At 39.2% G+C, this 26,103-nt stretch overlaps 1 protein-coding gene across 1 annotated transcript in view; it reads right to left on the bottom strand.

Moving 5' to 3' along the window:
- Positions 1–1,093: 1,093 nt before the first annotated feature.
- The window catches only part of LOC116639575 (oxidation resistance protein 1-like), a 144,780-nt gene continuing 119,770 nt past the window's right edge, over positions 1,094–26,103 (bottom strand). Inside the window, exon 2 of the mRNA XM_032416099.1 lies at positions 1,094–1,337. Coding sequence (XP_032271990.1) covers positions 1,094–1,337 — 244 coding nt within the window. The remainder of the gene's footprint in view (positions 1,338–26,103) is intronic.

Raw genomic sequence — 26,103 nt, 5'->3', positions numbered from 1 at the left:
ATCAATTCTTATTACTTGACTATTGATATCCTCAAAGACACCGTGCCTGCTCTCTCTTGAAAAATAAGATTTGAACATCTTCATCAGGAAAGAGGACACCAGAGAGTAGATATAGGAAGAGGACATAAAATGGCAGAAAGGGAAAGCGTGATTTTAGTTGCCATATCCTGAAACAATGCTAGGCCTACATGGAGGCATGTCTTCAAGCTTGAAGGATACAACTTAACCCAAAGACACAAAACATGTCTTGACAAAGTCACACAGAAAATTGATGTGGGAGTAAGAATTAGAAATCTGGCCTCTTGAGTGTGATCTCTAGATAAGAACACTAAAGTAGCTGAGACAAAATTTTCAAACATCCCATATTGGGTTGAGGTGGTAGATACCAAATAAAATGTGACCCTTTGATGTAACTTTGGTAAACCATGAAGCCATAGTCTCTACTTTTAAGGCTTTTGGATATGACCAAATCTCTCTAAAATGAAATAATAAGCAATGTCAAGCCTCCATCTCCTCTTCCTGGGTAGATTTATCTCCCCTATGCAAAAAAAGGGGCATTGTGCCTGCACGACTCTACCCCCAGTTTACTATTTCCTTAGCTGATGGGTTCTATGTGGGGTTCAATCCCTCCAAAGTGAAGTAACGTGCAAGGCCAATGCACACCTGCACTGCAATCTGTCCTCCCTCAGCCTCTGTTTTCTTAATGGCTTTGTTAGTTACAGGGGCACATCAACCACTGTCTCAACAACCTGACAGAACATGGTCAGAGACTTGAAAGCCTGGAGGAAACATGAAAAGAAGAAACACAAATAAATAAGAAGTGGCGTTGGCTGAGAGGGGCAAAAACGAAAGCGATAGCACATAAACTCACACACTGGAGAACCATAGATACATACGACTAACTCCCCTCAGGCCAGGACATGGACGGTCCCCAAGCCTGCTCTCTAACTTAACTTTGTGGAAGGTTCTCAGTGCTCTTCCATCTCCATGTTCAAACTGCATGAGAAAATGACCGCATCAACCAGCAGAAAGATACGCGTGTCCTATAAGCAAGGGGGCATTTAACTGCAGACCCACGCATTCACAGGGCTGTTCAGACAGACTGCACCTGTTCACATGCATAAAATGTCTGGTGCTCACCAGTGGTGTAGAACCTCTTCAGTTCACTCCTCCGAGAAGGATGCTTCTGGGTATTGGTCGCGTTGTTCTGCTCTTCTTCAATGATGGGCGTCTTGGGTGTGGGGGGCTTACTGGCTTGTGGCGTTGGCTTTCCTGCAGCAGCCAGAGGGCTGAACCCGGGAGCGGTAATATCCACCGACTGGGACTTTTTCTTCAACCTACAGGTAAAGAATACCACATGCTGATTACTCACTCGAGAGACACTTGTTTCAACTTCATCTCCGGCATAATTGTTTTCAACAACTGAATTAATATTTGGCCCTGAAATAGAACAAGGTTTATTCACAAATTATAGACCTTCCCTACAGTATTTTAAATTCTTCAAATATTTGTGAAACTTCAAATATTTGGGGAAAAAAATCTGCCTAATCATTTTAAAAGGTTTTGGTAAAAGGTATTAGAATTTAGTAAGGCGATAAAGGACTTCTATTTTTCTAACAGCAAACTAAAATGCGGTGTCAGACAAAGATAATGCATTTGGCTACTGCTTTTAATTCTGAAAGGAGTATCTTTAATGCTATAGTAAAACACTAGTTAGAAATAAATAATTGCAACCCAGAAAGAGATAATGAAATGATTATTTGGGTAACTAGAGGCTGCCAGGGCTTTTCCGTTTAATCTATAATAGCATCTTAGCTGTAAAAATTATAGAGTTCACATTATTTCTCCAGACATTCTCACGGACTACTCACTTCTACATTTTAGAGAGCTGACATGAGACCTCACATGGAAAGCAAAAAGCTATCCATAAAACATTTTCTCCACTCATGCATAGGGAATGTGTCTCTTGGTGTAAAAATTACTGATAAATGATATGAGATAAATCCAAATACTTCAAGCTACAGAACTTCAGATTTGTAATCGTAACTGAACCTTAAGCCCAGTCTACTCTTGGTTCATGGTACTTTGAGAAGCTAACACTAGGTGTCATTTTTCAAGTCTAGATTCCTCATAGAAAACAAATTGGTAGTTAATTCTTTATCAGTTACAGTAATCACACTTGACATTTGCAATTTCCCAAGTTTCGCACATGTTTATACCTCCAGACTTTATTTAGGCTTTTCCAGTACATTCTTCTATATTCTGCCCCACTGTCAGGCCTGCTCATGTTTCTAGACTCAGCTTAAAAATGGCCTCCTCTGGCACTATGTAATAGCATAGTGTTTTAAGACCATTGACTTTGGAGTTAGAAAATCTAGGTTCAACACCATCTCTATCACTTAAGCTTTGAAACCTTAGACATATTTAACCTTCTGGAGACAGCAAAGCAACAAAACAACAATAATATGAAGCTCCTGTCACCCAATTATTTTTATTTTATAGGGGTCTGTTACCCAAAGAATAAAAATTTAAAGAAAGAATAGCCAAGGCTTGATGTCAGATTGATAACAAGGGAGGAGAAAAAAGAAGTAGAAGAAAGAGGATTCCAAGGTTTCTGGTATAGGAGATAAAATGGATTAAGATTCACAATGGGAGCATGAAGGACTCCTAGAAGATGCTCCTACAGGAGCGTAGCGCCTCGGCATCGCATAGTTTTTGGAATACAAGCAGGGGTTACATTACAGATCTGCGGTAAAAAATTTAGAGTTTGGATCATTTTGCTGATTATCAAAAATGCTGACTAACTTTCATTGAATATAAAAGCAGATGTTGGCAGAGGGGGGACAGGAGGAGGAGAAGAAGGCTGAGTGGGAGAAAAGGGCTGGGCAAGAAGACTTCCAAGGACCTTCAGATTTGGAGCATCTACAAGTAGAAACTATTCATGCAGCAACTGGTGAAATTACTATGTTTTTGGCTGTGAATCAGGGCTGAACCTCAAGACACTGTCTACAAATAATAACATACATATAGTCGTAGAGATACCCTGGCAAGAGTCAAAGAAGTTGTCAAAGATCGTGAGACTTAAAAATGTGTATCTGGGGCACCTGGTGGCACAGTCAGTTGAGCATCTGACTCTTGGTTTTGGCTCAGGTCGTGATCTTGGGGTTGTGAGACCGAGCCTGGCGTCGGGCTCCACGCTTAGTGCGCAGTCTGCTTGGGTTTCCCTCTCCTCCCTTTGCCCCTCCCCACCTCTCCAAAATAAATTTTTTAAAAAATGTGTATCTTATTGCTCGACCACACCTTCTGTAGCACACTCTGAGTTAACACAGTAATCATACTATATTTTTCCTTTTTCCTTTTATAATTTTGAGAAAAATTTAAACTATAGAAATACTGTTATCTAACCATTATTTTTGTTATATTTCTTTCATTAATATTGTATAAATCTGTTGTCTTATAAAGAATAGTTATATTGAAAATAAATGGTCTTCTCTGGGCAGCTTCCCATGACATGGACCTTGGTAGTCTCACATCATTCCACAGAGGGGGTTATTCATAATTAACTCTTAAGCTTATATTTAATTGAATTTACTAGACCAAAAGCTTTTTTAAAGGAATAGATGTATCAATTAGTAAAAGATTCATTAATGAAAGCAGTGTTTACTAAATTTTAGCAATTTCACCATCACCCATATGATTTTAGCCATACCCACATATCACCTATTTAGTATTCATGAAAATTGAACTGCTTTATTCAAATTGCCAACAAATATGTTAAAAAGTGCTCAACAGCATTAGTCATGAGAAACACAAATTAAGACCGAGTTGTACTCATAGCACACCCATCAGAATGGCTTCAATGTGAAAGACATGATATTAACTGCAGTGATAAGGAGCTATCGGAGTTCGCCAACACCTGATGGTGGGTGTGTAAATTGGTACGACCACTTTGGACAAATGTCTCGCAATATCTGCTTAGATGAAGGCATGCATCTTTTTATCACCAATTCTATTCCTAGGATATATCCTACACAATATGTTCACCCAAAGACACAGTCACGAATGTTCATAGAGACACTACTTGTAATACCCTAATATCAAACACAACCCAAATGTCTAATAACAGTAGAAAAGGGCAAATGAATTGTGATAATACTTGTACAATGAAACTTTATACAGCAATGGAAATGAATGAGCTACAACTACTTGCAACGGCAAGGAATGTCTTCACAAAAATGATGCTGGGCAAAAGAAGCCCGGTACCAAAGAACACATACTGTATGATTCCATTAATATAAAGTTCAAATAGAAGCAAAACCACCTCTGATATTAAAAAGTGTGGGTAGGATAACTACTGGGAGTTATACTGATGGAGACATGAAGGGGTTTGTGGGATTCTAGCAATGTTTTGTTTCCTGTTCTGGGTTCTGGGTACCAGGATGTGCTTACTTTGTGAAAATCTAATAACCTATGATTTTTGCGGATTTTCTGGATATATGTGATACTATCCATATGAAATTGACCAATTTTGGGGGCACCTGGGTGGCTCAGTCGTTAAGCATCTGCCTTTGGCTCAGGTCATGATCCTGGGGTCTTGGGATCAAGCCCCGCATCGGGCTCCCTGTTCAGCCAGGAGCCTGCTTATCCCTCTCCCGCTCCCCCTGCTTGTGTTCTCTCTCTAGCTGTCTCTCCCTCTCTGTGTAAAATAAATAAATAAAATCTTTAAAAAAAAAAAAGAAATTGACCAATTTTTAACATTCATTTACAATGAAGATTGTATGTAATTACTAAATGGCTACTCGCCACAAAAAGTGACAGTAAAAAGAAATAGAATGATAATATTGGCCTTTAGCCTCCCAAAGATGACCAAAGTAGAGTGAATCTAAGGAAGGATCCTTTCCTTTAAAAGAATTTAAAAAGAATCACTCTGGCAGCTCTGCTGGAAGTTTGATTGAAGGCTATATCTCAAAGTTAAGCAAGCTGCATGCAATGTCCTTCAAGGAGTAGCAAGCAAAAATCACCTAGTGTACCACATGGTTGAGGAGATGTAGATTTACTTTGCACAGGGTTATCTACTTTTTTTAATCTCTTGGTCTTCCCAATAACACCATTCTTGTCCTAGTCTGGAGTTTGTAGGCTGGAGCTGAATGTTACAGTAGTACTATACACAACTAAGAAAGGCATCAAAATTAATAAGAATAAGTTAAGAAATAAGTTGCAGGTCATTGAGGCAACAAAGTTAATTTGTCCCAACATGGCTTCCCAGAAAAGCACACTTAGACACACTAAGACTTAGATTACACTAGAAATATCATATTGAACCCTATAAACTCTGTGAAATCATCACCAATATTTGACCATTTTTCACCAACAAAAATATCAATTTTCTTGGGTAAAATAGGCAAAGGGGATTAAGAGGTACAAAATTCTAGTTATAAATAAGCCAGAGGATGAAAAATACAGCATAGGGAATATAGTCAATTGCGTTGTAATCATGTTGTATGGTGACAGATGGTGACTTCACTTATCATGGTGAGCACTGGGTAATGTATAGAATTGTTAGGCACTTAAAATTAATATAACATTGTACATCAATTATACTATAAAAAACTGTAATAATTTTTAATGTCAAGTTTCTATAGCTCACCCCATAAACTTTATTTCAAAATTAAATTTGAATTTTACTCTAAAGCAAGCTTTTTGGGGGAGAAGAGCTCAGCGGAGTCAGAATTTAAGGGAAAGGTGCTAAATTTTACAGGAAGAAAGCCAGTTATTGTCTAGTTCTTAGAAAAGATTACTTTCAAAAATGTAAGTGTGACAAGTTTTATCTCAAAGTCATATAGACTATTTTTATCACCAGAAACTGTTTCAGAATTGATCAGAGTTACTAAATTAAAGTCTCATATTGTAGCATGTCAGCAATGACAGCTTAGATTTGAGACAGTGCTAGATACCACAACTGATGAAGTTCTACATCACTTAAAAATGTCTCCATGTCCCACAAGTCCTTTTCAAATAGCCTCTTTGGAATGAGAAAAGGATGTAGTTGTGGGCTCCAAAGACCAAAGGCAAGCAGAAAATGGCCCTATGGCATTTTCCCTGTTCCTTTTGCCCTTCCTCACCAGATACTCTTCCCAATCAACACTTGAAGGGTGTCATGTTTTCATTGTTGTTGCTGGAGTCTGGAATACTGCGACTAGCTTCACTGGCTTGCCTAAGAAAATACTTCCCTGTGTATGTTTTTGAAAGCAGAACTGTGTGGGTAACTGAATTACCCCTGTAAAGATCCTAAAATTGACTACTGTGATTGGCAAGGAAATATGCAAACTGCTACCTTCAATTTCCAAATTTCATGAAGGGAAGTCTTTCTCAATTTTTAACAATGTTCTTAATTAAATGTGTTAAACAAATGTAAATAGCATAATGGAGTATGTAGGTGTACATGAGATAAAATACTCATTGATATTAAATGAAACATTTACAAATAGAGACAAAAATAATCTCTTAATTGGCACCAAAAGAATCTTTGTTTAATGTGCTTTGCATTTCCAAAGGAAAATGAGTGCCGACATCTTGGATGGAGAAAAGGAAATGAGTAAAAGGAGACATCCCTTTTGGCACTGCGCCACTAGGCAGACTATCTAGTGGCTCATAATCTTTGCCCTCTCCTTTTCCTCTGTTTTTGAACAGAAAAGAACTATTCTTTCTCTTCTCCACATGTGTTCCAACACCTTTTTTCAGCATGGTAACAATGTTGGACACTTCTGAGGCTCGGTTTTCTCATCTATAAAATGGAGATATAACATATCCAGACAGGTTCTGTGGATTAAGTAAACACCCTCGGTGAAAGTGCCTAGCAGAGCACCTACAGAGGATGTTCTCAAATGGAAGTTCCAATCTCTTTGTAAAAGGATGTAAGGGAGGGCAGAATTTTGTTCTTCAAACTTCTAAGGGATGCTGAGGAAGTTAGAACAGCTTATTGGGATCCTTTGCTGCTGCATTACTCAGGGGTTGCAATGCATTTTGTAAGGGGGGGTCCCACCTTTTCTGCAGTGTGGATTTGGGGGAAGGAGCAGAGGATAAAGGTTAAGCTAAATGGGAGCATTTCGTGTGGTGTACAATGTGATATCTCTCCTGTGAGAGTCCCCAGAGCTTTTGGAAAACAGCTGAATCCATCCAATAAATAGTTCACTTGAGTGCATATATTTTTTAAATCTCTGTGAGTTGACTTAAAATAGCAAACTCGTAAGCAGAGGTGGAGCCCAGAGAACCATGGGAAGGACAAAAACTTGAAAGGAAGTATGAGGAGGGCTTTGACCTTCCTACTCTGTCAAAATAGGATTCATGCCAATTTCAACTAGTTCTCCAAGGAGGAAGGGAAGCCCTGTAGGCCAATGATGAAATGAAGTCACAGGAACTAGAGAAAAAAGTAAGTGGCAGAAAACTTCTAACACCAACCAATATAAATGGGATTACCCTCATAGTAATCAACTAAATTTCATTTTACATAATTTATTTCTACTTTACTAGAAACATGAGAAACCTTCCATGTATTGTCCAAATCACTGGCTAGAATGCATGCATCTTTTGGCTTAAATGAGTTAATGGACACCCCAACTCTCAGGGCTTGCACCAGCAGCGACTGAATATGGCTTCACATTGTCAACCATAGTGGGACTGCTCCCAAAGATCTGGGTCGATTGTCTATTTCAAGAGCTTTACCCATGGAGACACCTTTTCTAAGCTTCTTTACTTTTAGCCCTTTATTAATATTGTTTATTACTTGCCATAGTCTTTTGGGCACCCCTTTCCTTTTTCTCACATTGTAGGGTTTTCATCTACTATCACTAGCCTTCTATCATTTTCCATTCCAGCCATAGCCAAGCAATGCTTGTCATCTTTCTTTGTCTGCCAGGCTCTGCATCTTCTAATAGTTTTGTTATTTTGTCTTAATACTACATGATAGAATCTACCTTAAGCCTAAACTAAATCCTGGTATGATTTAAATGTATAAGGAAAAAAATGGTTTCTTTTAGTTTGAGTTCTTCACTGGAATTACATCTTCCATTAAATGGAATTCAAATTGTACCTTTATTAGAACTAACTGGATATTTCCTGAGTTCTATAGCTATCTGACAAAAACGAACGTTCTACTATACACCTAGTAAAGCTTAGGATGCCCTGGGGTACAGTGGCAACAGTTGAGAAAAGCTGCTATAGTATAATGAGAATATTCCCTAGGTCAGAGGAATTTAAAGTGGTAAAACAAGAGAATATAAAAGCCACATATGCATATATTTGACTGCGTGCCTCCAGAATAATAGCAGAGTGGTTAAGACTATGGACATGGGGCCAGATTCCCTGGAATTGAATCCCTAATCTGATATTTACTAACTTGTAACCTTCAAAACTTTTCTTAATCTCTCCTTGCCTTGGCCCTCTCATATGTAAATGGAGGTATTAATAACACCTGTGTCATAAAATTGACATGAGGATTAAGTTAACCTTTATAAAAGCACTTAAAACACTTAGCATGTAGTGAGTATTATTTGCTTTAAACAAAAACACAAGCAAACATAAACAGTCACTGAGCATTTATAATATGCAGGGCACAGGCCATATATACATTATTTCATTTACTGATCACTATAAACCTATGAGGTAGTATCATATTCCTCATTTTTAGAGGGGGCAGCTGAGGTTTAGAGAAAGAGACAGGGCTAAAAACTAGGGACACTGGAATCCAACCAGTACATTTTGACCAAAAGGCCATGCTTTGGAATTAGGGGATAGAGATAAATTTCAGCTGTGACATTTCCCAGCCATGGGACGTTTGGCAAGAACCTGGACTTTCTAGACCTCTTATTTTCTTACCCACAATGGTGGTAGTTATGCTATCGGCCTACTTTACCCAAGAGAGTTCTTGTGGGCATAAAATGTGTTAACTCATGTGAAAGCACTTTGCAAAATTCCAGAAATCTACAGGACTGGTACTAGCTATCCAAATTCACTCTTCACCACGTTAATCTGTTGTATACTAACAAATGTGCATGTATACATATATACAAGGACGTATGTAAATGGCTGTGCCCCTAAAACCCAACATTTTCTAGTCCTTTCCAGTAATTTCCAGCAAGAAGACCATCTGTGGTTTGCACAACTCATTACTGTTAGCAAAGCTGGCTCCTTGCTTCCTAAAAGAGCTAGTGTAAGGATATTTTTTAAAGCAGTAAAGCTGCTGAGAATGCAGATTTTTCCAAGTTGGATACTGTGGCTGCTGCAAAAATCTCAAGTCACTCAAAAAGAGCTTTTGAGAGCAAATGCCTAAAAAAATTTCACATTTCAAAATTAAGGCCTTTTGTTTCTCCTCCTGTAGAGTCTGACTAAAAATCAGCAGCTAAAAACAAACCACACGCTCAGCAAAAAAACCAAACATATTCAGAAGTCCAACCGGAAAAAATGACAGATTGGAAATCTATGCATTAAACCACACAAACAAAAAAACAATCCATTAAGATATAGACTATGCCAACCACAGCCCGCTTTGTAAGTGCTGTGCCCATACTATTCTTGGTGGCCCCAACACAGGAACGAAGCAGAAAATCTCATTAGTGTGGAATCAGGAATTACACAATCTTCTTTTATAATTCTAAACCAATGCAAAATGTTTCAACAGAAGGATCCTTTGGTAGTGCAAACTGGTATTAGACAGTTAATGGGACACCAAAACTAGGTACCTTGTTATAAAAAGACATGTTTCTAGCCCTGTATTCATCCTAAGAAATTTATGCTTTCCTATTTGGAAATACAGAGAAGAGAGAATTCAAGAATTAAGCCACAGGTGCAATGATATGTATGAATGGTTTGCTAGAAATTCTCTTGTTAAATGCAACCGAATTCAACTCTGCGAAGGGCAAGGCCAGTGTCTATAACATGAGTTATGTAGAAGCATACATGAATTCATTGCTCTTATACCTAATACTATGCTAAAAATGCCAGAAATTAAATCCCAAACCAATCTGCCTCTCCAGAGTTTAATAAGTCCTAACATAAAAGGTGAACATTTCTTATTGACCTTTCATGAAAAAGACATCCAAATCCTCCAAGTTTGCCAGCTGGTTTATTTATATCCCTATGTTTACACCAGCCGAGAGAAGAGAGACAGGAAGAAGCACTTTTGATTAGGAGTCCTTACCACCAGATTAACTTAATCCCTACAGTCACAGAAATCCTAGTCTGTTCATCAGTTTATTCCTAGGATTTAGCATGGTTCTTGGCATATAGTAGGCAATAAGTAAATAGATTATGGAATGAATGAATGATCTCATCATGGGGGAAAAAACCACAAGAAATAATACAAAAAGACAAGCAAGTTCACATATAAAAAAATCTATGAAAATAAACTGAAAGAGTAAGACTTTGGACAGTTTGGGAGCAGATACAATGATCAATTTAATTCATTCACTTAAGATAGCCTTCTTCCCACCCCACTATGGGAATATGTTTTTGAATTTAGAAAAAGGAAATAGTTTCAAAATCTCCATTATCAATACTATGACCAATGTGAACAATATTTCAATTCTTTATTCACTAAATCCAGTCTTGTAATTGGTAAGGAAACACTCTGTACTTTCATAAATTGATATCCTTACACAAAACTTTTCAGTGGTGGCATGGAGAAGAAGGAGCAAGGACTCTGGAATTGGGTTCAAGTTTAGGATCTACTGCTTTTAAACAACCTGAAGATGAAATATTTTAATTTTATTGATTAGAAATATCTACTTAATGTTTTTGGAGCACTCATTAAGAATTTTGCATATTATCTTTCTACTATGAAATTTCAAAGCACTAAGTTAATAGTAGTAACATTTTCATGAGTTTCCCCTTCCATTTACTTTCCAATCATACTACTATATTACAAGCATTCACCTTGAAATTACACAAATTTCCAATTTATTTCAGTTTTTGCCTTGGAACTTCAAAGCCTTTCAACTGGAAAATCCTGAAAGTACAAACACATTATGCAAATCCAAAGATTAGGGCTTGAAGGATTTGGAAGTCAAATTCTTGTAAATGTTAAACAGTCCTCTACAATAACTCACAGAGATGAAATTTAATTTTATTACCTTTGATGAAGTGATTTGTAACATGCTATTGCCACACTGAATGCATTCTGTTTATTCATTTTAGGAAGAAGAAATCAGAATAAATAAGACTATCTTAAGATTTAGGCTTCTATCCAACATTGCTGATTAAAGGAATCTATTTTCGACAGGGCCTATTACACACTATCCATAATCACTATATGGACTAGCTGATTAAAATGTAGTTTTGCTTATGTACAACGTAAGGCAACTCTGAACTTAATCAAGATAGCTTCTGTAGGTAATGATCATCTGGGCCAAAGCCCAATGGTTTATAGTTAAAATGCCAATGTAGCACAACAATCTCCATCTTAATTTCCCCAAATGAAGATTCAAGAATCAGGAAATGAACTTACAGAAAAATGCAGGTCTTGTGTTTACATATTAATTCAGGATCTTGATGGAAAACATCACTCTGGTTAATCCATTGCTTCTTTACCTTTTTTTTTTTTTAAGATTTATTTATTTATTTGAGAGAGAGAGAGAGAGAGCATGAGCGAGCACATGGAGGGCAGGGGGCAGCGGGAGAAAGAAACTTTAGCAGACTCTGCGCTGATTGCGGAGACCCAAGGCTTGATCTCATGACCCTGGGATCACGACCTCAGCAGAAACCAAGAGTTGGATGCTTAAATGACTGTGCCACCCAGGAGCCCTCTTTACCTCTTTAAATTTAGATCATCCTTTGATAGATATAAAAAATCCATAAGTCATCCTAAATGTTTTCAAATGAAAATGATGTTTTATGGTTTTTAAATGTAAGATTGCATTGTTGATTGTATTAGTGATTGAAAATGATTTTTTTGGAAACTATTTAGATTCCAATCAGCCACCCTGGATAGGGCCTGCTATGTCCTCTTCCCCAATTTGAAAATCACTGGGGTATCTGTTACAGGTTTCTTCTCCTCAGATGATAGTAATTTAATACATGAAGGCTATGTAGGGCCCTTAGTACAATGGAGTTGGATTTTAGACTTTCTTCAGCTAAACATATAATATTTAAAATTAAAGAAATCACTGTCTTCTTCCCAATGGCAACTCAATAAACCTACATTTATCTTTCCCCACTATTTTAAATCTTTTTTTTTTTCCTATTGCAGAAGAGAATGTGGTCCTTTTCTTGTTAAAGCCCATCTCTTCATGTGTTTTCTGATTCCAATTGCATCCTCTCTCTATACTTGAGGTTTTAATGTACTAACCACTCTCTTCCCTCTGTGAGTCCTGAACCAACTGAGGAACAAGTACAGGTGTCAGGGACCCCATCACAAGAGGGTGGCTTGGAGACGCCGTGCCCTGGTGAGGCTGACCTGTGGGCAGCGCGTCCCAACGAGAGGAGGCAGAGGAGGCTGGGCCACAGTCTGAGATGTCCCTCTTCTTCCTTTGGGGAGGCATAGGTATCGACAGCCAAAGCTCTCTTTTAAATCCTTCAGAAAACAAGGAAATGTCTTTTTTTCTGCCCAAAGGAAGGGATGCAGGAGAGGGAGAAAATGTTCCTCCTAGGTCACTTTCTCAAGGCTTTACTCCTCGGGTTACCTGCTTCCCATTCTGGTCATTGATCTCGCCCTCTTTGCTAAACCATTCCCACCAGCATTTAACCAGGGGCTAACATGACTTGTCCTTTCAAGTCCTTTTCTTTCTAAAGGTACCGTCCCATTTCTTGCTTTCTCTTCTCCCCTTTACAGCGCTCAGCATCATCTGCCATTCACTGTGCAACACTCTGCTTTGCACCCGCCGCTTTCAGAAAATGACACATTTAGGTCATGTGGTCAAACTCAAAGTGACCTTTTGGTTTTCATTCCTCTTAACCTTTTAGCTGCAGGATGTATTTGCGGAGGTGGACAGCACAGAGGTTAAGGCCATGGACTCTGGAGTTAGCATGCCTGGCTCTCGATCTCGGCTCCTTACTATGGAATCTTGGGCAAACTACTTAATCTCTCTCTAAAATGGGTAAAATGGGTTTAATAACAGGGCTTACCTCAAAGGGTTTTTAAAAGGATAATATAACACTATCCATATAAATATTCAGCATGATGCATTCTGGTACATATACATACTCGTCTTTTTTTATGGTCCCTCTATCTTGAAACATTCTAGCTCAGATTTCCTGACATAGAATTCTTCTAATATTTCTTTTTCCACTATTCCTTGAAGAGTCTCTTTTTTTCCTATTCAATCCTAAATTTTGGATTATCCAGAGGCCTAATGGAGTTGGGCCTCCTTCTGCTCTATTTTCATGATCTCCTTAGGTGTTCTCATCCATTCCCTTGAGATGAAATATTTATATGACGAAAACTCCATATTTTTTTTTATTTATGAGAGAGAGAGAGAGCATGAGCATGAATGGGATGGGGGAGGGGCAGAGCGAGAGGGAGAAGCAGACTCCCCTCTGAGTAGGGAGCCCAATGTGGGGCTTGATCCCAGGACCCCAAGATCATGACCCAAGCTGAAGGCAGATGCTTAACTGACTGAGCCACCTAGGCGCCCCTGAAAACTCTCATATTTTTACCTCCAGCCCAAACCTTCCCCAAAACTACAAACTTAAATATACCACTAGCTTCTTGGAGGTAATTATCCATTACCTGTGGCACATCTTAAAGTGAACATGTCCCTAAACAAATTCTCGATTCCTAAACTCACCCCAATCTTCCTTCTCACCTTCTCTATCTCTGTAAATGGCACCCCCACCCCCACTCAGTTCTTTAGGCCAGAAACTTGGAAGTTAGAGTTGATCCCTTCTTTTGCAACACTCTCCACTTCTAATTCATCAACAGGTTCTCTCTTTTTTTTTTTTTTTTAAGATCTTATTTATTTATTTGACAGAGAGAGACACAGCGAGAGAGGGAACACAAGCAGGGGGAGAGGGAGAGGGAGAAGCAGGCTTCCCGCTGAGCAGGGAGCCCAATGCGGGGCTCAATCCCAGGACCCTAGGACCATGACTCGAGCCAAAGGCAGACACCTAACGACTGAGCCACCCAGGTGCCCCAAGTTCTCTCTCTTTTTTTTTTTAAGATTTTATTTATTTATTTGACAGAGAGAGAGATAGCGAGAGCAGGAACACAAGCAGGGGGAGTAGGAGAGGGAGAAGCAGGCTTCCCGCTGAGCAGGGAGCCCGATGTGGGGCTCGATCCCAGGACCCTGGGATCATGACCTGAGCCGAAGGCAGACGCATAACGACTGACCCCCCAGGCGCCCCCAAGTTCTCTTTATTTTGCCTTTAAGTTCTGTATTAAATCTCTCCACTTCTCTCCATCTCCACCACCAGCTCTTTAGTCATCCCTCTTCTGGGTTACTGCCAAAGTCTCCATATTGGTCTCCCAGTAAGACTTCCCTCTCCTACTACCTATTCTTCTTACAGCAGCCAGAACAAGCATGCTTAAGCATAAAAGAAATAGATCATTTTCCTTCAAATAATTGAATGGCTTCCCACTGTGGCGGGATGAATTTCTTAGCTTCTTTCTATGGCCCATTAGGTCCTGCATGTGTCTATCTCCTACTTCACCTTGGGCCACTCATCGTCTTGGCCTAACCTATTTCTTGCTCATGCTGTAGTCATTTTGGTGTCCTTCAAGGTTCCCAAACATGTCAAGCTCCTTCCATCCTCAAGTCCCTTGCACATATTAATCCTTTCAGCTGGAATGCTATCTGAGTTGCTGGTTCCTTCTCATTTTTCAGTCTCCTTAGAAAAACCATCACCCATGATGTTAATTAGGTTGCTCTCATTTCCTGCTCCCCATCCCCACCCAGTTCCAAATTATTCCTTAGCACTTTGCTCATCTGCTTCTCACAAGGTCTAATATTTGTTCATGTTCACTTTGTTCTGTCCCTCTCACTTCACTATTCACTCTGGTGGGGCTGAAAGCACAATCCCTTTACGCACGGAGCACAGTGCTTTGCACGTTTTGTGTACACCAAAAATATTTACTACATGGACGAATAAGTGAATATGTGATCTCTTCACATAGATTCCACACATGTGTTTATTCAGAAGACCTACAAGTAATGAGTTTATGTTTACTTTTTCCATTTTATTTCATTTTTAGTTTGGCTCAATCACAATGTTCCAAATCTTTCTTAAGAAATTACAGTCATGTCTTTGGTTAGAAAACACCAGAGCCAAGGGGAAAAAAAACACACAAAATTCGTAACAGTTATGTGAAAAGAGCACTGTCTCCTAATCTATGACCTGAATCAATTTTGAAAGCTAAAAATTATGGTTGAATACATGGTCTCAGAAATAATCTTAGGCTAGAAGACCCTTCTAAACATGTGTTGCTCCACTGGTTTATGCTAATGGGCATTTCACTATTGCATTTTCCAGGCCTCATACTTCTACAGGTGGTAAATTACATTAAGGGAAAAATCAAATAGAGATTGGATGCAGAGAAGCAAAATATTACACATTAATAAAGCTGGAAAAAAAGGCGGGGGGGGGAAACAACTACATATATGTTCATTTCTAATCTTATTAAGGACCAATAGAAATTCCTATATAACTTCTTATTTAAAAGTTATTCAGTCAATTCATTAAAGAATAAAAAAATAAAATCTGATGATGGCAAAAAGTAGCAATCTATATTTAAGATTGGAAGGCTTTCAAGTCTTTTTTTTTTTTAATGGAAGCATTATGTCACTTTTACTTTACATGTCCACAAGTGCTTGTATAATATACAGTGATTACTTCTACAGTTTAGAGTGGTTTTTTTCATAGAAGAGAAAGAAAGGTCAGTGACACACAGGTGTGCTACAGGGACACTGGGTCGAGCCCTGAGGAAAACACACTGTGGAGGAGGGCTGAGTGATGCTTAGGTCCTGGGCAGCTGCTGTGAGGTGCAGGCAAGTCCCCCTGGGCAAGGGTGGGGTCTCTGCATGGCAGCCAGGCTGCTCATCTGCTACCGACCGTGGGGGGTGGGGTTGGGGGGGGTTGGGGGGGAAAACACAAAATAGGGCTTCTTTGAAAAAAATAGCTTGATGACAAGAGACCAAAAGTTGTTCTACTTTCTTAATTGTAAGCTATTGCGATGTAACTAAACTTTCCTCTTTACTAAATCTTAGGCTAGTGTTTTACTTAGATGGTTCTGAAGCATAAATATTGACCTTTGCTTTCCCTTCATGCTAGCATAAAAATTAGTTCCTTGCAGAATCCATTTGCTAACAGAGCTTGGACCAGCTAACACTTCCTGCCAGCTCGTGGCTAGGCCACTAAGGCCATCCTTCACCACGGAATGTTTCAGGACCCTGTTTAGGGCACAGGAAAGCAAAGACTCAAAACTACAAGTAGAAAGTTAAGGAAAAGGGAAAGTGTGAAGACTGCCAGAAATATTAGGTTATAAGGTTGTAGAAGCCCAAACAAATTTGATTTTTCCACATACTTACTCTTCACAGAAATATTTAAAAAAACAATTTATATGATGGCTTTTCCATTCCTATAGAAAACACCAGAACTGACATTCACTTTAACTTTCTAAAAAACTTCAACCCAAACACCAGGGTTGGTGTTTAAAACTGAAGTGGTATATAAAATATTTATGGAACGGTATTGAAGCCCCTCTTTCCTTAGCACTTAATAAAATCCAAATGGCCTAATAGGAAAGCTTCCCACGTAACAGTTTAAAAAACATCGACCCCATACATGATTTTTTTAGGTTCATTCAAGATTATTTTAAAGTTTTATTGCTGCTGGATACAAAATAAAGGCATACAACTGTCCCAAGAGGGGCGGGATGTACAGAGCTTAAGTTAGGCCCAACGTGGGGCTTGAACTCACAACCCTGAGATCAAGAGTCTCTACTGACTGAGCCAGCCAGGCACCTCAAGAACTTTCAAATTTTTAGGAAACCCAAGTTCAACCACCGAACAGTACAGTAGCAGTAATGGAACTAATATTGCTGATTCGTGTAATATGTTAAGTAAATGACAAGTGACTGACTTTAATCTGTATGGCATAAACTACTTGAGGTCAAGGATGGTCTTATTCATATTTGAGCCACCAGTGCCCTGTATCTCGTCAGGAAGGAATAACACAGGCTACATTTAATGTAACCACCATTAAAGGCTTGACTTTACCTAAGGAAAAATGAAAAAACCTGGTACATACAAACATCACAAGAAGGACTGCTTTGAAGCCTTCTTATGAACACTTACGTGCTTTCTATCACAAATATGATAATGGCAGTCCAGTGTTGTTCTGAGTTCCTTTTCGGAGCAGTGTTCTGGACTAGATTCTGCCATTACTAGAAATAAAACCTGACATAAGACACCTCACCCGAACCTCATCATTCTCATCTGTGCAATGCTGGTCATCAACCCTGCGATATTTGCCTAACAAGGTTCCACATCTTTGCGTTCACCAAATAGCTGGTGATTCCCTGTATGTTCGAGGCTGTATACTAGAATCCGGGGATCTACTTGCTGGCATCAGCACTCTGCCTTTAGTTAGGTGTTTAAAGGCGATTCATTCGCTTGTCAGGTGGCATATTGACTGGGTTCTTTGTAGTCCACTCCTCACTGGTCATCTCTCACCTGCTATTTCCTCTCTCTGTGTAAATGTAACTCTTTCCATTGGCCCCTAATGTCTCCTTCGCCAGCCACTGTGTACATGGGTCATGCTCATTCTGCTGGGGTTACCTCCCGCCCCCAGGCAGCCCTCTTGGATAAGACAGAGACTCCTTCAGGCCAGATCTCTTTTGTATGGCCACATCTTGCAACAAGAAGCAAGCCACCTTTGCCCTGTGGGTCTCGGCACACCCATGATGTGGCAGCTCTTTGCATCCCCCCATCAGATTCTCCAGACAGCTATCATCCCATATTCTTTTTGATTTCTCAGGGTCCAGTCAAATTCTAACCCATTGTTGACCCTAAGTTCTCTGGCTTGTCTCAGTAAAGTCCCATACACAGATCTGAGGCGAGGTGAAGGCCTCTCTCACTTCTTGCTGGGGGCCTGGGATATGACAGGATTCCCAAAACACCAGCAGATCTCTGTGAAAATCCCATCCTAATCTCCCAACTGTTGTATTGGCTGGAGGGGGGTGGTCAGCTAAGAGTCACAAAATCAGATCCCGATCACCGGCTTTTCAAATCTTGATTTGGTGGTCTCACACTTCATTCTGAAACGGAGTAAAAGATAGTTGCTCAGTTCCAGCTGAAACAGAGCAACTGTCTAATTTTAACTTCCTGTTACAAATCTAATGCACTTTTATTCATCTTTCTTGAGGTCATTCTCTCTGGCTAAGGAAAAGATGGAACTGCCAAAAAAGGTGGTGACAGAAGGGAGACATCCCTCTATCTCAGCAACATTTCTAGTTAAAAGACATTTATATATTTTTTTCTATAACTTTCTATATATCCCTTGAAAGCTTATTGAGTTTGATGCACTATGCTAAGTGCCAGGGATGCAAAGATGAAAAGAAAATGGTTGCTATCCATTTTTATATCCATTTAGGACATAAAAAGGGATGGATTTGGGGCACCTGGTGGCTGAGTTGGTTTAAGCGTCCAACTCTTGATTTCAGCTCAGGTCATGATCTCAGGGTCTTGAGATCAGGCCCTGTGTGGGGCTCCACACTCAGTGGGAATCTGCTTGAGATTCTCACTGCCCCTCTCCCCTGCACATGCACTCCCTCTCTTTCCAAAATAAATAAATACATCTTTTTCTTTTAAAAAGGAATGGACTTAAAAAACAGAATTATAGAAAATAATACATACTCTGGTTACAAGAAGGTAATTCTTCTCCAACTTTGAATATGCCTATAAGAAATTCTAATATTCATGTGTATTTATTTCTGACTACGTTTTACTTAACTGTAAGAAATTAGGTTCAAGTATTTGTGAACTGCGAGTCATTGATATTGAGAACAATTAGAATAAGAGAATAGAGGTTGGGATTACAAAAAAAAAAAGAGGTAAAAGTAAAGCAGAAGGCAGGGATGGGATGGGGGAATTTGTTTTGTTTTATTTGTCAAAAGCTCTGGGCTGAAATGAGGTGGTCAAGTTTTATTTTACAGAAAAAGCTTCTATTAACAAAATGTTACCCCCAAAAAGATACATTAGGGGCACCCGGGTGGCTCAGTTGGTTAGGTGACTGCCTTCGGCTCAGGTCATGATCCCAGGGTCCTAGAATTGAGCCCCACATCAGGCTCCCTGGTTGGCGGGAGGCCTGCTTCTCCCTCTCCCACTCCCCCTGCTTGTGTACCCTCTCTCACTGTCTCTCTCTCTCGTTCTCTCTGTGTCAACTGAGTAAATAAATAAAATCTTTAAAAAAAAGATACGTTAGACCAAAAATGGCAAAATTTATCTAATTATACAATAAAGAGCAGAACTCTTTGAGTTGAGTAGAGTTAGCACTACAAACACCAAGGACATCATCATTCATGTTCTTATTTTGCCACGGATAGGGAAAAATCAGGTAGGCATGGACTGCACATAGGCACTTGAGAACCACTAGACTGAACGATCTATAATTCTACAGGCAGTGAATTTACTTCATTAAGAATCCTTTTATTCAATTCCCCCCCCTTCATTCTTCCCCTCCTGCTATCTTCTTTTTCTTCTTCTTCTTTTTTTTAAACATATAATGTATTATTTGTTTCAGAGGTACAGGTCTGTGATTCAACAGTCTTACACAATTCACAGCGCTCACCATAGCACATACCCTCCCCAATGTCTATCACCCAGCCACCCCATCCCTCCTACCCCCCACCACTCCAGCAACCCTCAGTTTGTTTCCTGAGATTAAGAATTCCTCATATCAGTGAGGTCATATGATACATGTCTTTCTCTGATTGACTTATTTCGCTCAGCATAATACCCTCCAGTTCCATCCACATTGTTGCAAATGGCAAGATTTCATTCCTTTTGATGGCTGCATAATATTCCATGGTATATATATACCAAATCTTCTTTATCCATTCATCTGTCGATGGACATCTTGGCTCTTTCCACAGTTTGGCTATTGTGGACATTGCTGCTATAAACATTGGGGTGCACATACCCCTTTGGATCCCTACATTTGTATCTTTGGGGTAAATACCCAGTAGTGCAATTGCTGGATCATATGGTAGCTCTATTTTCAACTTTTTGAGGAACCTCCTTACTGTTTTCCAGAGTGGCTGCACCAGCTTGCATTCCCATCAACAGTGTAGGAGGGTTCCCCTTTCTCTGCATCCCCACCAACATCTGTCATTTCCTGACTTGTTAATTTTAACCATTCTGACTGGTGTGAGGTGATACCTCATTGAGGTTTTGATTTGGATTTCCTTGATGCCGAGTGATGTTGAAATCGGAGGGGGAGACGAACCATGAGAGACTATGGACTCTGAAAAACCAACTGAGGGTTCTAAAGGGGAGGGGGTCGGGGGGATGGGTTAGCCTGGTGATGGGTATTAAAGAGGGCATGTTCTTCATGGAGCACTGGGTGTTATATGCAAACAATGAATCATGGAACACTACATCAAAAACTAATGATGTAATGTATGGTGATTAACATAACATAATAATAATTAAAAAAAAAAAAAAGAATCCTTTTATTCAAATCCATTCACCCCTGCCTCCTCTCTATGCCTTATTGCAAAGGGACAGACTTTCATATAATTTTCCAAGCCCTGCATTCAGGATTGGCTACATAATTTGTGGTGCCCTGTGCAAGATGAAAATGCAAGGCCCCTTGTTAAAAAAATATATTAAGAATTCAAGACAGTGACAGCAGAGCGTTAAACCAAGTGTGGGGCCCTTGGAAACACAGGCCCTGTGTAGCCGCACAGGTTGCACATCCATGAAGCTGGCCCTGCCTCTACTGCTTGATATGAACCCCCCAAATTGATGTCCCAAAGCCCAGCTTTTTAAAAATGATGCTTCAGCACCTATGACTCTTGTATAAGGAAACATTTCCAGAATGATAATCCAGCTTGATGACGTCTTTGTTATTGGTCAGTAAATCATATCCTGCAAGTCATAGCTTAACCCCAAAGTACTGTAGATTATGAATTTATAAATATTGTCTCAACCTCCTAGGAGTTGATATTTCCTTAGTCGGTTGAAGTTAATCTTTGTGTCTGCAGAGTTGTGATGGAGCTTAAGAGTAATATTCTACATGTACACAATTTGATCAAAACCACCTGGATGGTTCAAAATGATCTCCATGTGGAGGAAAGCGTACTGAGAGTCTCAAGCTGTGGGATGGGAAACAGCTGTGGAGGAAGTATTCTTCCTTCCCTTTTTGCATGGAAGCAGGAAGTGGTCAGATAAATATTTTGATTTCCCAGAGGTAGGAGGCATTTCAGAACAAGGGTGATTTGGAGAGTCCTGAGAAGAGTACTCCAGCTATCATACTAGGCTGGCCTGCCATTATTCCTTCTTTGGGGGCTACCATGGTCTCCTCCTATTGCTTCCACTCTTTCCTCTCACAAAATCCATCTTCTACACAAAGAGCAAAGTGTTCCTTTAAAAATATAATTCAGATCCAGTCAGCCCATCCAATGTCTTCTCATCTTCGCTGAGAATAGATTTAAACTACCTACCATATCCTGCAGGATCCCACATCCCCTGCCTACTTCATTGGCCTCATCTCTGCTCCTCCTAACTCTCTCTGCTCTGTCCATGCTCTCCTTTCTCTTCCTAGAAACTGCATGAGCCTCAAAGCTTTTGTACTGGAAGTTCCCTTTTCTTGAAATGCACCTTCTCTAGAAAGTCACCTGCCTGGCTCCTTGTCAGCCAGGCCCCAACAGTCTCTTTACAGAAAGACATTCCTTGATGGCCCAACTGAAAGTTGTCAACTTCCCCAACACCCTAGTTGATTTGTATTTTCTTCAGACCATTTATCATTGACATATTTTCTTGTGAATTATTGGTAGTCCCTCACACCTCTTCATTAATGATGTGAGAGCTGGAAGCTGGCCTGCCTTGTTCACTGACAGATCGCCAGTGTTTAGAACAGAATTTGAGATGGTACAGCAATTTTGCTACACACGCAAGTATTTCATTTTGCATTAACTAAGGAGGAAACACTACACACTTTCTATCGCTTAAAAATGACAATTCACCTGCAGAGATTTTTAGCTAGAAGGAAACATTCTACTATTTAAATATGACATCTTCTCTACAGAGATTCTTTAAATATGCAGGAAAAAGACTGACATCTGCAATGTAGCACTTCCTGTATAGTATCTATTGTGTTTCTCTTTGATGACTGTACTTATGGTTTTGGCGATTTCTCAGGAGCTCATGTAAGTAGTCTACACAAGATGTGAATTTGCATCATAAAAATCTTTGGAGCACTACAGTCAATAGCTAGATATTAGTAGTCACTTGCGATTCTTGGGTCACTGGGCTTTGTCACAGTAAGCAAATAAAAGCTCATATTTAGCATTCATTCCTCAATGTCACAGGCAACAAAAATACTGCTTTGTTATTCAGACAATGATTTGAAATTGCAAGTCACTCTAAGACAAGGAACAAGGTCAGAGTTTTAGAGGAAGAACAGTTTTTTTTTTTCTACCACATACTGTCCTATTTAACTTGAAGGATATTGCTGGAGTTCAAACCAAAATATTGCTTTATCTCATTTATACACATGGCTAATAACTTTCTAACACAATACAAAATGTAGAATAAGATTCTACTTGCTATTCAAGAATCAACTATGAAGAAGGAAAATTCTGAAGATTGTTCATAATTCCTATCATGCATTCAGTTGATTAAGGGGAGTAGCAATTTTTAAGATAAGGATAGGTTCATTGTGTGTTTTCATCTTTCTTACACGTTAGAAGCAAAACATCATATAAGTTTGAAGGGAAAAACCCTATAAACATAAGCAGAATCTAGCATTTTGTTAATGTACTGCTCACAACATAGAATAAAAAAAAAGCAAAACCACACAACACAAAGATTTGGGTCACAGAATGGGGAGAAACTAAAATAAATATATTTTATATTAAATGTATACTTTTCTTTTACTGACTTAGGATGTCCCATACTGACTAGTCATCAATAAAGACCACAAGACATAATAACATTTTTCATGAGGATAAATATTAGCCCAAAGCAAAAGTAGTAATTAACAAGTAGTTATTCTGGTAATCACCTCCTGGGCAAAATTATAGTTGTCAAAGAAAACAGGACACTACATACTTTAAAAATATCTGTTCATTTTCTAGCCAAAGATTTAAAACCTGCATCGGTTGATTCTTTGTCATATAAGATGATGAAGCAAACTAATGGCAATGAAATTGTCTTGGGGAAAAAAAATCAATTCCAAGCATTTTTGAAAAAGATTTCTAAGTGACATTCTATTGGGGGCTACCATGATGTATCATATAATTTACACACACATACACGTGCATACACACACTCATAAATAAATAAAGATGAAATCATGATTTAAAACAACTTGAATAAAATTAATTTAAGTGAACTATATTCTTATGGTCCATACTGTGATTTAAAGGATTTTGGATTTCATATTAAGGTTTGACTGAAGCTAAAACAGGTAGGCTGCAAACAGTCTTATGAAATTTGTTCATTAGTAAGCAAAAATTTTGCTATCTCGGCAACAGCATATTTCTCTCCATATTTTTATTATATCAATTTGAATTACTTTCTTGATTGATTTGTTTATAAGTGTGTTGGGATATGTTTAAAGGAATTCTCCATGTATGGATTTATTATCTCAGCAGTAAACCTCAAAAACACATTTGAAGAAAAATGTTTGCTCTTAATAAATGTAAAACCTGATGTTCATACAAAATTATATTTGACTACAGTTTTGCAAAATGGAACTCAGCAAACAATAAATGCCAATTTCTGGGAGTCTCTCTATGAAATTTTGGTGGCTATTGCCTAAGAACAATTACCAGCAAATTTCTAGCAGGCAATAACAATAAGACAAGAGTCATATGGACAAAAGTCAGAGATGAGCCAAGACATCTGAACTCAGTTAAAAGTACTAACTAATCCTATAAAAGAGTTTTCCTGGGCAATACACATGTATTTTTTCCCGGGGGAAAAATGGGGCAACAAAAGGCAAATATTAAAATGTGTGTATCTCATAGTGAGAAGGTAAAACACACCTACATATGTCTGATCCAATAAAGACAAGCTCCCCCACCAAATATAAATAAATAAATATATGACCATGTAAATTCTCCTCAGAGGGGAGCCCCTGCTGGGGCATTACAATGCAACTGAAAAAAAACTAGGGTTACCAAATACAAATGTCAGCACTTTCATTGCAGATTTCAATCTTCATCAAATACACATTTGTGGTAGCATAGAGGATGAGACCCCAGTAGACATTTCCAAGAGTTTTGAGTAATAAAATCTTCACCAGATGAGCCAAATTTTTTTTTATTGTGACTACTTTCTCATTATTTCATGGCTAATACTTTCTCTTTATTTTTTAGATAAAAGCAAGGCAGGCAGAGAGTATTATAGAAAAATCCTAGCTGAATGTGTGTAAAATTTTCTAATAGATGAAAAAGAATGACCTGTCATAATCACAGAGAAATGATTAAGTGCTAATGACTCACATTGCTCCATTAACTGAGTCCTAATATGAATTTAGAATGATTATAGGTCTGAGGTTTTTTTAAGTCAATATGTCAGTTTAGTCAGTGCTGGAGTATTCCAAGAGTTTATCATCATCAAAAGCATTTAAGACATCTCCCTTTAAAATGTCCTGTGTTAAGTACTGAACTAGTGCATCTTACACAGATGACAGATCTAGTGGATATAAAACTTACTCCACAAGCTCTGGTGTGTCAGACATATCACTTTTCTTTAAATCAACTTACATCTAACACTGGACATTCTGTGGCAGCACATTCAACCCTCGCCCAGAATTGTGCAAAAATCCCAGGGTCTTAAACATTACCAAAGCAAAACGAAGTGCCCCCTCCCCTTTGCCCACTGCAGTCATTTGTCTAACCTTTGTCACGGATGGCATGGAACACATTGGTCCACCCACTGTTCCAGGTTGCATGTCCCTCAAAGCCTGTGATCGTGCTGTTTCTGTGCCTGTTGCAAGCATGGGAATCATTCATGAGGCTGTGGCAGTCCCGTTAGGGATACCGGTGGGTCATCCTTTTGGAGATCCTGCTATCTCTTGATAATATGTTAGTCGCCACTAACTCCCTTGGCTTCTAGGCACTTCTTGTCCTCCAGGCATTGGATGGAGCCATATGACTAATTCTGGCCAATTAGTTGTTAGTGGAAGTGACATGTATACCTTCTGGTCCATTAATCACCAGTGAGAGACCCCCCCACCCCCACGCCCAATCCTCTTTGTCTCCTCTGGTACAGTACTAGTGAAGTCAGAGGTGGTGGTTGTTCTGTCTACAAGATCCCAGAGTAAGGAAACAATGGAGCAGAATGAGCCCATGCTAACCACAATGGAACTGAAGACTGAATGAAATACAAACCATGTTAATTTTAAACTACTGAGATTTAGGGCTAGTTTGTTACTGGAGAATAATTTAGCCTAGTACTTCTCATACTTGAGCAGGCATCAGAATCACTTGGAGGGCTTGTTAACACACAGATTGTTTCACCCTGTTCCCAGAGTGTCTGATTCAATAGGACTGGGCTGGGGGGAATCCAAGAATTTATATTTCTTTTTTTTTTTTTTTTTAAAGATTTTATTTATTTATGTGACAGAGAGAGACACAGCGAGAGAGGGAACACAAGCAGGGGGAGTGGGAGAGGGAGAAGTGGGCTTCCCGTGGAGCTGGGAGCCCGATGCGGGGCTCGATCCCAGGACCCTGGGATCATGACCTGAGCCGAAGGCAGACGCTTAACGACTGAGCCACCCAGGCGCCCCAAGAATTTATATTTCTAACAAGTTCCCATGTGATGCTGATGCTACTGGTTCAAGGAGAAGACACTGAGAACCACTATCCTAGGCTATCCTGACTGATACACACTGCCTTGGAGTGATGCACAAGGCTCTCTTCTGAACGGGAGTCCATCTTCAAGG

Source organism: Phoca vitulina, unplaced genomic scaffold (assembly GCF_004348235.1).
Source record: "Phoca vitulina isolate PV1807 unplaced genomic scaffold, GSC_HSeal_1.0 scaffold18, whole genome shotgun sequence".
In the NCBI taxonomy this organism is placed as follows: domain Eukaryota; kingdom Metazoa; phylum Chordata; class Mammalia; order Carnivora; family Phocidae; genus Phoca; species Phoca vitulina.
Note: the sequence above shows the minus strand (reverse complement) of the source record. Positions and strands in the feature narration are given on the sequence as shown.